This window comes from Rhopalosiphum padi, chromosome 1 (genome assembly GCF_020882245.1).
Source record: "Rhopalosiphum padi isolate XX-2018 chromosome 1, ASM2088224v1, whole genome shotgun sequence".
NCBI lineage: Eukaryota > Metazoa > Arthropoda > Insecta > Hemiptera > Aphididae > Rhopalosiphum > Rhopalosiphum padi.
The window spans coordinates 63,876,785-63,890,115 of record NC_083597.1 but is presented as its reverse complement, the minus strand read 5'-3'; the positions used below and the strand labels follow the sequence as shown (position 1 = coordinate 63,890,115).

Sequence of the window (13,331 nt, the reverse complement as noted above, 5' to 3'; positions counted from 1 at the left end):
GATCCGACGTAATAATAATTGGATTTGTCGCGAGGGGGGTCGAGTTTAGTCTTATATTTTATTTTATGTATAGGAAAAAGAAAATATATATATATAATGCTGTATTATATTATGCATAAAACTTAAATGTAGGCGTATATTATATACAATACAAATAATATAATATTTACACTTTATTAAATGAACACAACCGTATTGCGTTAAATTATTTTATAATATATTAGTCATATAATACCTATATATTAATGAAATAAATAAAAATAAAATAATGCTCAAGGAAATGGTATTTATATAGTCTACAGTTTGTACAGATTTACTGACTTACAATCTCCCCCATCTTGCATCATAACCTTGCAGAATTTATTTCAACATCGATTGTTGCAGTATATGAGTGCATTGGAGGTGCAGTAGAACATTTTAGTGCAACTGCTATATCATGGACCGAGTTAATTAATGAAATAGTAAATAAATACTGTTTAAATGATACAGGAAAATTGAAAAGTTATATTATTATATATTATATATTAAAGGATGAAAGGATAAAAGGATTGTATACGTATATAGACATCTCCACCCGTAAACGCAAATGTGAGTTTTGTTGAAATGTTCACATGGCAAGATGAGCATTGAATTTGAATTTGTACGCTAAAAAAATTAATCACAGAATCAACCGTACATTATTACTACGTTACTATTAAATTTAATAATAATTATCAACGTTTATTAAAACTATAATTATGTTAATTAATTATGTTAATCTGTTTTAATTTATTACGTAGAGATTAAAAACGAAATATTATTGTATTTATTTACTTTAAAAAATCGTTATGTACTTTAAATTTATGTATATTTATATATATTTTTAATAATTTAATAAAACTTCTTATTTCTTAATAAAAAAATATTTTGATGGATTTTTAGATTATTAAAAACAGCTTATTCGTAGCATTTTTAGTGCCCGAAAATCCTGTTTATAATTTCTAATAATAACCATGTTTCTATTGCGTTCTGTGATATGCCCAACGACCCTCGTCCCTCTGTTTATATATTATATTAATATCACAGTACACTTGTTCGCTAGCCAAATGGTCCATATAGCTCACGTGGTTTCATATTGTGAATGACTTTATGGACTGTAACTTATTTAGGCATAGAAATAGGGAGATATTTATTTAAATCACCATAGTTAATATACCCTCGTTACAGTGCTCATATCCGACATAAATATACAACGAAATCTAAATGCGATACGATAGTCACGGGTGAACAAACGGCAAGACTATACGTTACACTTGATATTATATAATTCATTCACTTTCGAAATTTGGTGTAAAGTTTGTTAAAAAAAAATATTTAATAAAAAACATTGTATTGATTACCATTATGAAACTTCATTAAAACATTCGTAATCAATAGTATGTAATGTTTTTGAAAAATTATTGTACAATTACAGTAATGGATAGTATACAATTACAAGCAATTGTTCAAAATTAAAAATTAATATCACAAATGAGATTTGAGTTCCGAATAAAAGAGAATTGTTTTTACATAAAAATTTCAGTGTACAGTCGTCAATCAATGATCGATCAAGATTTGATCTTTCTGTACGTCATTTTACTCTGACACTACTATCAGTATATCAATGATTTATTTATAAAAAGGCAATAAATCAGTTAGCTTTAGTTGTACACAGTAATTTTTTTTTCATTTGTGTAACACGATCTCTACTGATAACTGATAAGTGATTTGTTTGATTAAATTAACCAACTGAAACGAACTGATTTATGAAAATATATTATGTAATATTTTTACTGTGATTGTATTTAAATAATAAATAACTTATTTGAAAATACTTTTTTCTTAAATATTTGATGTAAATTCAGTATATGAACTATATATAGCAATTGTTTATTTTACATCATCTTTAACTTATAGTCTATATAAATCTAACTTTAAATATATATATATTTCAACGTTTGTGTTTGAACTATATACCACTAGACACAAGTAATTGCATGTAAGGTAGTATATTGAATACAAGAAACCAAACAAATTTAAAAGTACCATTAGGATTTTTTAAACAATATATCTTGAAAACAAATCTAACGAGAAAATGTATTAGAAATGTTAGACACGCAATCAATTTTACCTATAGACGTATTATTATCTATAAGACGATTCTTCAAATGTAATATCAACAAACAATAACATAAATATAAACTATTTATTTGGAAGCCTTGAGTTAACACTAGAAAAATATAGTTTTAATGTAATCTATATGCTATATCTATAAATGTTAATTTTGTACTAATTTATTTGTAAAATTCTTTAAAATGTTACTAATTTTACAATGATAGATCCGGGCTATTTTCTCCTGTATTCAACTGTGTATTATAGTTATTAAAATTAAATACCTAATGGTATGCTGATACCTAAAATCTGTATAGTAAATTTTAGTCATCTACCTTTTTAATCACAAGTTTTAGCAAATAATAATACTTAACTATTTTTATTTCGAACGTTACAAAACAGTTAATATAGGTATATTCAAAGCTGTACTTAGGGGGGTTGTGTGGGTTCAAACCCGCCCCGATTTTTTTCGTGTTATATTATGTGGTTGTAAAGTAATCTATATAATATTATAATAAAATTAGAACACAATTTTTAGCTTAAAATGCCTCCAGAAATTAATTTTCAGTTACGGCCTTGGGTATATTAGTTATGTAACAAAAATCCTACAGGTATTAACTTCAGTAGAATAATTAAAAGTAAAAACAACTCTTTTTTAGTGAATCAAAGTAAAATAAATTTTTTCGTTTACATTTGAAACATACTAATATAATATATAAATTTAGAATTTAATAATATTATATATAGTAAAGCACATATAGATGTGATTTATTATAATATCGCAATATTCACTGTCATCGGATTTATACCATGCATCGTTATACGATTGTTTTATAGCGATTAACAGTATAATTTTTCCTCGATTTGTCTCAAAGAGAAACGGTGACCACGGACTGCTCTTCCTACGTCCGTTATACGTTAGATCTTTGACGATTCCTTCAATCAGACCGACGAAAACGCGTATTTTTTAGATAAATTGTTTTTTTACGCTAGCTATTCTCGAATAGTGATTTGTGGTAGATACGCTGAGAAAATAATTATAAACAAATGTGATTATTATAGGTATTTAATGTTATGCATAAGCATAATGCATATTATTATTATAGTAATCACTGTTTTAAAAAAACAAAGTAATCAAATATTTGATTATAATTGTTATTAAATAAAAGTTCATCACTGAATTTTATAATGCATAGTTTTCAGAAGTTTCTATTTCCTATAATAAAATCCTTTTATTTACTCATAAAGTCATAACTATATTTTAAAGGGAATTTCTTTGAATTGGTATACGTGTGAAAATGTTTAAAATGTGTAAGTTTATAGTTAGTACTGTAAACAAATAAAAAACTTTAGGATTTTTGGTATATACGCTAACTCACGAGTAAGGGACCGCAATAATTTCCATAGTCAGTCTGAAAAATATACTATTGCATCGTCCTTTTTCTCCGTGCCCATCTGCAGTTCGATCCTCGATAAAACCATTTTCGCGTCACTGTTAAAGAGTGATGGATATTATGTTTTGAGCAGTACGACGAAATCTGAGTGAAACGAGTATTGTACACGTAATATATGATTTAACATATGATTTTGATATGGCGATGGCGCATCAAGACTACAAATCGGTCACCAATAAATAATAATGTTTACTACTCACAGGTTCTTCGTACTAGAACACCTCTTCGGTAGTTATTTACAGATTGTATAGTAGTTGCAAATAATAGCAGTTGCATAACTAGGGGAAGGGGGGGGGGTAAAGAGCTACAATCTTTCCCGAAATTTTAGGTAAATTAAAAAATGCTTTCAGTATTTATATGAAAGTTACTGAAAAGTCTAAAACATTATACAGGTATTCACGACATCGGTATACTAAAATTACGAAAGATTTTAGTCAATCCTGCTCTATATTACAAATTATTGACCCCCGCCCATAATTAAAATCTTGGCCACACATTTAATGAAGTGACGCCGAAATAGATTTTTATTATTTGATAATTATTTATAATTTATCTGTGGACCACCACTACCATCAATTTTTCATTAAACACATACCTTTTCCAGACCTTCTTCGACACAACTTTTCAATTATCCATTAAATCAATTAAAAACCATTCATTTATCATTTCGTGGTTTTTAAAATTTCAATTATTTTAAAACAAAAAAATGAAATGTACTTAAGTTGTGTTGATCTTGCACTAAACTGAAAATAAATCAAAATGTATGTAGAATTTTTCACAAGGTATGAGTACACCTACATAAATATATACAATTATATCAAAACCTTTTGGTATTTGTTTTGACAAGTATTTTTTATCAATCGGTTTGTTTTTATTGTGATTTCATTTACAAACCTGTAAGCTTACAGTCTTATTGCACTGTATGTTACAGAAATAATAATTATCGGAAACTTTTTAATTTTAAAATATTTTTATGTTTTGAAATGGTTTTTTTTATGTATGAGGAGGTATAGTTGTAAATAAATGTTTTATTCTATCAGCCATTGTATCCCCTGCATCTGTGGTAACTGTGACACTGAATAAATATATAATAATAATTATAACTATATGCTATATTCAATAGAAAAATACCGAATTTATTCTGCAGACTCCGCTCAACTCGGCGCCGGATAGTGGCTTGTTCTAATATTAAATTTGAAAACAATGATAAATCACTGTCGTGCGTATTTGAAATGTCGAGAAATGATTTCGGGCGAAACTGGGTTATTTTTCGCGATTGCTGACATTTCTTCAAAAATGTTTGACAGTTGTAGTTGTCGATAGTTTTCCTTAATGCTTATATATTACCATTTGGGAGAAAATCGAAAAATGACCACTTTAAAGTATACCATCTAAACTCGATTTTCAATACATAAAGATGCTAGAGCTAGACAAAACTTTTGGAGTACTTCTTCTAACCGAAAAAAAATGTCTATAGATAAGTATTAAAAAACCTTCACTGTAAAACCAATACATCATGGATCACTTCACTTTTGTGTTTTGAGTCTAAAACACTTATATAAAAAGTTGAAATGAATATTCCAAATGAAAGTCATTGAAAGTATACTGACTATACTACCTGTATTCGTATATAAAATCAATTCAAGCTCGAATAATAACAAAACATAACTGTAGCCTGTAGGATACATATTATTAAGACGAAATATAATGACAAACATTACGCTGATACAGATTTTATGAATTTATATTTTATCTTTATGTAAGTACATTTATCAATAATTATTTTGGAAATTTTTTTTATTAATTTATAAATTCTATGATTTATAAAATAAGAAAACTCAATCACAATTATAGATGTTTCCTGCGATTATTTTTTTTATAAAATATTTTAAATATTGAGATTTTAATACGTTAACAGACCGGAAATAATAACACTATATTTTCATCTAAAATCGAACTATAGTATTTGGCAACTATTTTTAAATCATCAAATCATATTGTTATTTGTTTCACAAATTATCAATTATAGAATGCGCGATTGTAGTAATTATTATGGTTTAGAATCATATACATAAAAATATTAGCTTTTCCATGATAATAAATTTATACTTAAAATAAACGAGTGAGTCGACTTATTAATAATTGATTAAGTATAATGATATGGAACGTGGAAATTTAAAATCATATATCCTGCGAACTATAATGAAAACAAAACAATAAAATCGGCGTTTAATGCCACGTCTACCGCAAGGTCTCCTTCTTTCTGAATCAAGCGAAGACGAATATCAATAACAATAAAATTGTAATTTATAACTTATTTACTTCATAGACGAATTTATAAATTCATAGCAGGGTGTGCCTTTACCTCAAAAAAGCCCTCTGTAGTTCAAAATACCTCTAAGTTATCATACGTTTAAGAGATATTTCTCATTTGATATAACAATATTAATAATATTAAGATTGATTTTTATTAGTTTAGATGCTATTTTTCATGCTGTAAAATACACATGTAATGTTTAAAAATTATTCAATTTAATAAACTATAACTATTGAAAAGTTCAATATATGTTACTAAATTATTTTTGGACATACTTACAACCAACAATTAAATTGTTAATCAATTATGTTTAAAATTCTTAGAAGTTTAATTTTAATATAACATCTTAATTTTATTAAATTATTAACGAATTGTATTAAATATATAATATAACTGATAGTAATTAACAACTATTTTTATCGATACATTTGCTATCATGCTTATCACGATAATATTTGTAGGTACCCATAAAAATGTATAAAAATTAAAAGATAAATTGTTTAATGTTATATTCAATAGTCAATACATTTGTAACTGAAATGAATATTATGGGCCCTACACCGGTTTATACGAGTCGCAGGGTGTGCACTGTGACACTCGGCACACTCTGTAGATTCGCCTATGATTAACTTGTACCTAGTTAGTAGGTAATCAAACTGTAATAGCATGTAATATGCTGAAACATTTTATTTTTAATAAATAAAAAAAATATATTTTATATAATAATTTTAGTAACTTCTATTTTTCACTTTTTTAACTGTAATTACTGATTCAAAATATCAATCACTGTTACGTATGAATAAAAAATATTTAGATAGGCATACATAAAAAATTATAACTAGGCCGTAATTATTTACGTATACATAAAATATACCCGGGCCACAATTTACATAAAACTTTTAAAATAGGACTTTTTTAATTTGAGTAAATATAATATGATGATCAAGAACACTAATGAAAATTATTTATTGAAGATGTTCTTATAGTTGTTATTCCTTAAGTTATATACATATTTATAAAATAATAGGTACAATTGTAAAAAATTCACTATATTTTCATATTTACAATTTTAAACGAACAATAATAAAGCTTATATAATTGTTATGTAAATATTTTTTTGATAAAAATATTTAAAAATATCAATGAAAAATATAGTATAAGAATTAATAAAATCAATAAGGTAAAGATTTGTATTTACATTTGTAAAAGATATTATAATTTATAGAATATACATTGAAACAATTAAATTGATACAAGGTCATTTTGTGAAATTAAAAAAAAAATAGATGATTTAATTAACAAAAAATTGGTGTTTTAAACATAATCTAAGTATATTTATTGAATGTTATATCATAGTTATATACATTAATATCATATATGTAACTCGGTTACTTTTGTAATTTGTAACTAGTTACACATCTTCTTGTAACTTTATATTAAAATTTAATCCTATTAGTAAGAATGTGTTCAACTATTTAAGGTTTTTCACAAGGTATAATAAATATTCACTTGTACCGGGATTATAGATATCTTCGTTTAAATGTGTAACATTCAGATCCAAACCTTGACCGAGATATATGAACTCCTTAGCCAAGGGATTCAGATTGAATTTCGGTCTGAAATCGGGTATGTCGATACTACCATCATTACAATGTTTATTTATGGAATCATCTTTATCCAATACAGGTTCGTCCGTTCGAATTTCGTCTATATTGTCCTGATCCAAATCAACAGTGTGGGGAAATACCTAGATAAATTTTTTTAGATAAGAAAATTTTTTTCATTCAACTTATCTATATAATATTTAATTCTCTCATTTACATCTTCATCTAGACAAAATTCTTGTTATCTGCGAGTTATAAATAGATTCTATATAAATTTCTAATTCTAGATAAATTATTTTGACGGACCAAAATAAAAAATTGAAAATTTACTTTGTAATTTTAAACTAAACTAATACCCTGGAGTAAATCTGTAACAATAGTTTTGTTTGATTTTTCATCATTACATTAAGATATGTGATAATTTAAAATGTTTTTAACTATAAATTGATTTATAGTTAGATGGTGTAATCCAGGGCTGTATAATATACTTTATTATATACACAGCGCCGGATCTATAATATATTTTTTACCCGGGGAAAAGTATAAAATTAGCACCTGTCGTCTATCGTATAATTTGCATAAACCTTATACTCAGTAATTGTATTCTGTAGGTAAACAGACTACAAATTGTATTGATATATTAGCAATACAATGTACCCAATAAATAAGTATAGAAAAAATGTGTTTATTATACTGATATACACAAATAATCCTAATTGACTTTTTCTCATTATTGGTATGGGAAATGGAGATATTCATAAAATCGTAACCAAAGTCAAATGAAAAGTGATATTTAATATTTATATTAAAATACTCTCTATATTATAGAGAGTATTATAATATAACAGTTTTTATTTATTAATTTATTATATAGAGTCTATTGTCTATACTCTATATGATAAATAAAAACTGTTATATTCACTTAATTTTTGGTTATTTGGCGCCCCCGACCAAAACTTCCCGGAAAAGTTTGCTTTCCCCTAGATTCGGCCCTCTATATTATACAATATATACATATTATTATTAGTAGTATAATAAATACAATTAACTATATAGATTATGAACGTACCTGGAACCAGTTACCAATAATGTTAGAGTTTTGTGTATGCTTCCAAAGTATTTCACGAAGTTGTTGTATCTTCATTTGCGAATCCTCTGCTTTTTATTCTAGTAATTCGTATATACTTCTTTCAGCGACAATTTCACTTTCATTTGTTTCCATTACTGGTTTCGTTAGATCTAATGTGATAGAGTTACGAAATTCTTCTATTTGAATCGACTTCTCGAAAACTTGTGGTGTGACACTTAAAGGTTTACTTATAGAAAATAAGTAGAATAAATAACTTTCTATCAGAAAGATGAAAAAAACTAATTGTTTTTTTTTAAATATTCTATAAACACGATTTTTTTTGTCAAAAAGTACAATCCAGTGAATGCTATAAGACAAATGGTTGTTTATAATCGCGAATATTAACGGTTGCTAATAGAATAATAGGCTCATGCAAATAATATAATCGATTTTTGTTTATTTCAGCCGTATACTATAAAGAACGTTTCTAAAAAAATAAAAATAGAATCATTTATTCGGAAACATAAAATTAATTTTTATTCTCATTCCAGAATAATATAATATGGTACTATTACCACTACTGTAGTAGTCGAAACGAACCCGCTAACCTACAGAGTGCGTCTTACTCCGTATTCGATACAATACTATAATAGGTATAAATTTTATAATTTTCACAGTGTCTTTATCTGTTTATAATCATAAACGCAAATATCAGCTATATATTTATTTACTATTTAGTAATTTAGTATACGTCTTATATATGGTATCTAATATTTATATTCTAAAGACGTACAGCCGTACAGGCAACATATTATTTATTAATCTTAATTTTAATTTTATTACCTACTGCCTATTGATTATTAACTGTAGTTGTGAAGCTTTTTTGAGTAGTTTTATTTAAATGTTTTTATTTAACATAATCATTATGTCAACAACTAGTTAGTTAGAATACTATTTTATATATATAGAAGAAGAAGATCCACAGATAATACAAATTTCATTAAATTTAGTAATTTCATGTAAAAATAATTTAAATAAAAATAAAATAATTTAAAAACTTTTAAGTATTATGATAATATAGATTTAAAAAAATCAAAAATTTATCTACCTAATAATTATTAATAATTGTATAGCTTAACAACGAATTTAACAGTTAAAATTTAAAAATAAACATTACATTTTAAAATTCACCTACGAAAACATTTTAAAAATGTTTATTATAATCAATTATATTGCTAGATAGTAACTTGCTAATATAATACATTAATACCTACACCACAAGTCCACAAATAATGAAATAACACTAAACTGACTATAAACTATTTTTACCTATATATATTACAATATCATTGATTATATAAGTTATAAAGCAAATTAAGTTAAACATATTTATTATAATTAAAAAACCTCATCAACTAAACCTTATATTGGTTCATGTTGTCAAAAAAAAAAATTCAATAATTTTTCCTAATAGAACTTTAATAATTTTTTTTCACCATATAACAAAATGTTTAAAATTATTTTCCTAAATCTTATTTAAGCAGGTAGACAATTTTTTAACACGAAGCCAAAAATAAAATACTATCAACAATTGAGAGGATATAAATTACTGAAAAAAAAAAAAAACAGTAATAATAGGTAACTCTATTGCTTACAGTAAGTGTCAAGTGTACCTCCATAATTGAGTAAATCAGTGTAATGTATTTGTTAAATTTGTATTCAATGCTAAATTATTGCATACGAAATTGATTCTGAGCGAAAACAATCAGTCAGCCTATATATTACTAAGAATATTTAATGATATATTTTTGTTTATTTTACTATTTTTATTATGATAAATAAAATTATTTTTGGTCGAAAAACTTTTGAAGGTTGAAGCAGGTCGAAAATAACATGTAAAACAACCAATTAGCCAGATAAAACTGTGAGACTGGGGATTGATTGATTTTATTTTTGAAAACAAATTTAAATTTGTATTCTATTCTTCTATGTTTCGATTGAGGCGATTTTTGATGTTTGAACAATTGAACACGTACTTAAGTCTTAAGATAAAGGAAATGTATAGTTTTTTAAATTATTAATATTTTAATAATTAATTTGAATATCTAAAATTGCTTATCGTGTGAACTAAGAACACTTTAAAATGTTTAATTTACGTAAAGTTTAATTCGTGTACACTCATGGTTAGTGATGAATCATCACTGATGATCAATACAAGACTAAGACCAAGACTTTCAAAATCTTGGTCTTGGTCTTAGTCTTGGTCTTGAGCAAGACTCTTACAAGGCTCTTGCAATTTTCACAATACATGAAGTTTAATGTTTTAATGTTTAGGGTTAAAGTTTTTTTTTAGGGGGGACAAGGGTGCCAATATATTTTTGCATCTAGAGCGCCAAAATCGTAAACACGCTTCTATGTATGTTTGTTTTTTGCTATGACCTCTAAGTCCGTACGTATGTAAGACGGAGACACCACACGTGGGTTCAACGTCCTCTTAAGTGTTAAGTGTTAATTAACAAAATAAAATGGTTCGATGCTGATTATTTAAATAAAAATACAAATGTTAAGAAAATCAAGTCTTCCTAAATTATTTTAATATGATTAAATAAGTGGAAAATGAGTGCTGCTAAAGTTAAACTTTATTGTCGATCAATACATTATAAAATAATTAAATATTACTGTAAAACTTAGTTTTACCAATCCGATTAGAATAATATAATTTGCAAAAAATCAGTGTTCAAAGGTAAAGATTTCTTTTATCCCAAAATTCTATCAATTTTACTCGTTTTAATGTTTTCTAAAGAATTAAAAAGATAGCAAAACACTTACAATGACATTTTTTCTTTAAAGTACAATCTAGTTATGATTTTACGTCTTTATAAAGACACTATGTTCAGTTTATATGATTACGAAGAAAAAAGAAACAGTATTTTTTTTTATCATAGATACAATAAAAATGTTTTTGTTAGATTTCTTCATACCAATAATAAATGAGATTGCACTGTTCTTTATAATTTAATGTAAAAAAAAAAAAAATAAATAAATAAAATATGTGTCATTCTATTCATAAAACTAAGTTATTCAAATAGTTTCTTTTTTAAACTTTTAGTTGTCAAGATACCATTAGTCAAATTCGCTAACACTCAAACATATATAATAATTATAATATACGAAAATCGTTTTTTAATCTTATAAATGGTTCTTTAGTTTAATCTTTTATTAGTTTATTATTTTGTCATTAAATTTTAATATAATTCTATGTAGGAACAAATCAAACTATAATAGTTTTGAATAGGTACCTATTCATTACCCATTTCCTTTACCTTTTTAATATAAGAACATTAAAAACTAGTGACGGTGTTTTAGTACACCATTACCAAAAACCTATTATGCATTTACCTTCAGCTGTCTTAAATTTTAGACATATATTTATTTGTATATATATTCTATTATAATATAATATTATATATTTTAATTATTGATATTTTATGCTTCAGTGGATTATATTCATAATAATTACAATAATAGTTTTTAACATACATAAATAAGTACCTATGTTACTATATCTTGTTATAGTAAATAGAAATATTAAGAAAATGGTTTTATTTTTATTTTTAATACAATAAAACAATCTTATTAGTACCAACTTCAACTTTATTACATGGCACTTATATAAATCACAAGTTATTTTATTTTTTATACATGTGTACCCTCAACTTTTGTATTATAATATTTCATATTATTCACCTACCTACCTTAAAACATCTTGTACTGTATACTTTTTTATAAAGTGTTCTTTAAAAAACATTCTTAATTTTCTTCTCACTAAAGTATCAAATATAGATACTTACATAATAAGTAGCCCGGTAAAGGAAAAATGTATTATTATCAGTTCACGCGTGATAGTCATGATGATTAGTGTAGTATATATATATATATATTGGTTATAGTTATTGTAATAATTATGATATCAATTATTTTTCCCATCAAATAGATACTTTAAGGTTCTATTGTTTGTTATCACCTTGCCACCACACCCGCACCAAATTTATAGTGCACGACCTGCAATTAGGATCGTCCATTGCAGATAGTTTATAATTAAAACTAAAGATAAAATAATTTCCTCAAGATCCATTAACCGCGTTTGTATTTTCTTGACCATTGTCAGTTGTCACATATTTATTATTATGTTTTAACAATATCGTTTTATTATAAAAATTGAATAAGTACCAGTATTTAATAAGATAGATAAATCATTAAAATAAATTTTTATTGATATTTTAAAATATCACTGCAAGGTACGGTACGCACTTGACACATACAATGTAGCGACCAGTAGACAACCTATAATAACATGATAATGTGTAATAAAATGTAAGCAAAATATAAATTAACAGGTTTTTTTTTTACAAATAGTTTACATATTTACTGTGCTGTATTTATTTGAACGCAAGATATCGAGATACAAAGAAATATCAATCATACATTTTAAATTTTTAGATTAAAGACCGTCGACAGACTGCTTGGCGGCACAGCCCGTGCAATAAATTTTATACGATGCGGTGGCAGGAATAACAAACTCTAGAGCTTATTAAATTATATCTCTCAAATAATTATACTTACAAAGTTTGATAAAATAATTGCACGTCACCTTGTGCACCATGCTGTAATATAAACTTTAGCAACCAAGCTCCTTTATATCATAATGTGCTAGTCAACACAATTTAATTTAACATAATTTGTAAAAACAGATGTCA

At 25.5% G+C, this 13,331-nt stretch overlaps 1 protein-coding gene across 2 annotated transcripts; it reads right to left on the bottom strand.

The window, feature by feature from the left end:
• Nucleotides 1-7,218: 7,218 nt before the first annotated feature.
• LOC132917632 (uncharacterized) lies at nt 7,219-8,885 on the bottom strand. Of its 2 annotated transcripts, none has more exons than XR_009660312.1 (2): nt 8,575-8,885; nt 7,219-7,750 (listed from the first exon to the last, which is right to left on the bottom strand). XR_009660312.1 is itself a non-coding variant. In XM_060978460.1 (2 exons), exons 1-2 carry the CDS (start codon nt 8,647-8,649, stop codon nt 7,373-7,375), a joined length of 351 nt encoding a protein of 116 aa, XP_060834443.1. In that variant the 5' UTR covers nt 8,650-8,885; the 3' UTR covers nt 7,219-7,372. The 2 variants fall into 2 exon arrangements, 1 of the variants encoding a protein (XP_060834443.1); XM_060978460.1 differs by having other exon boundaries at nt 7,219-7,648.
• Nucleotides 8,886-13,331: the final 4,446 nt, after the last annotated feature.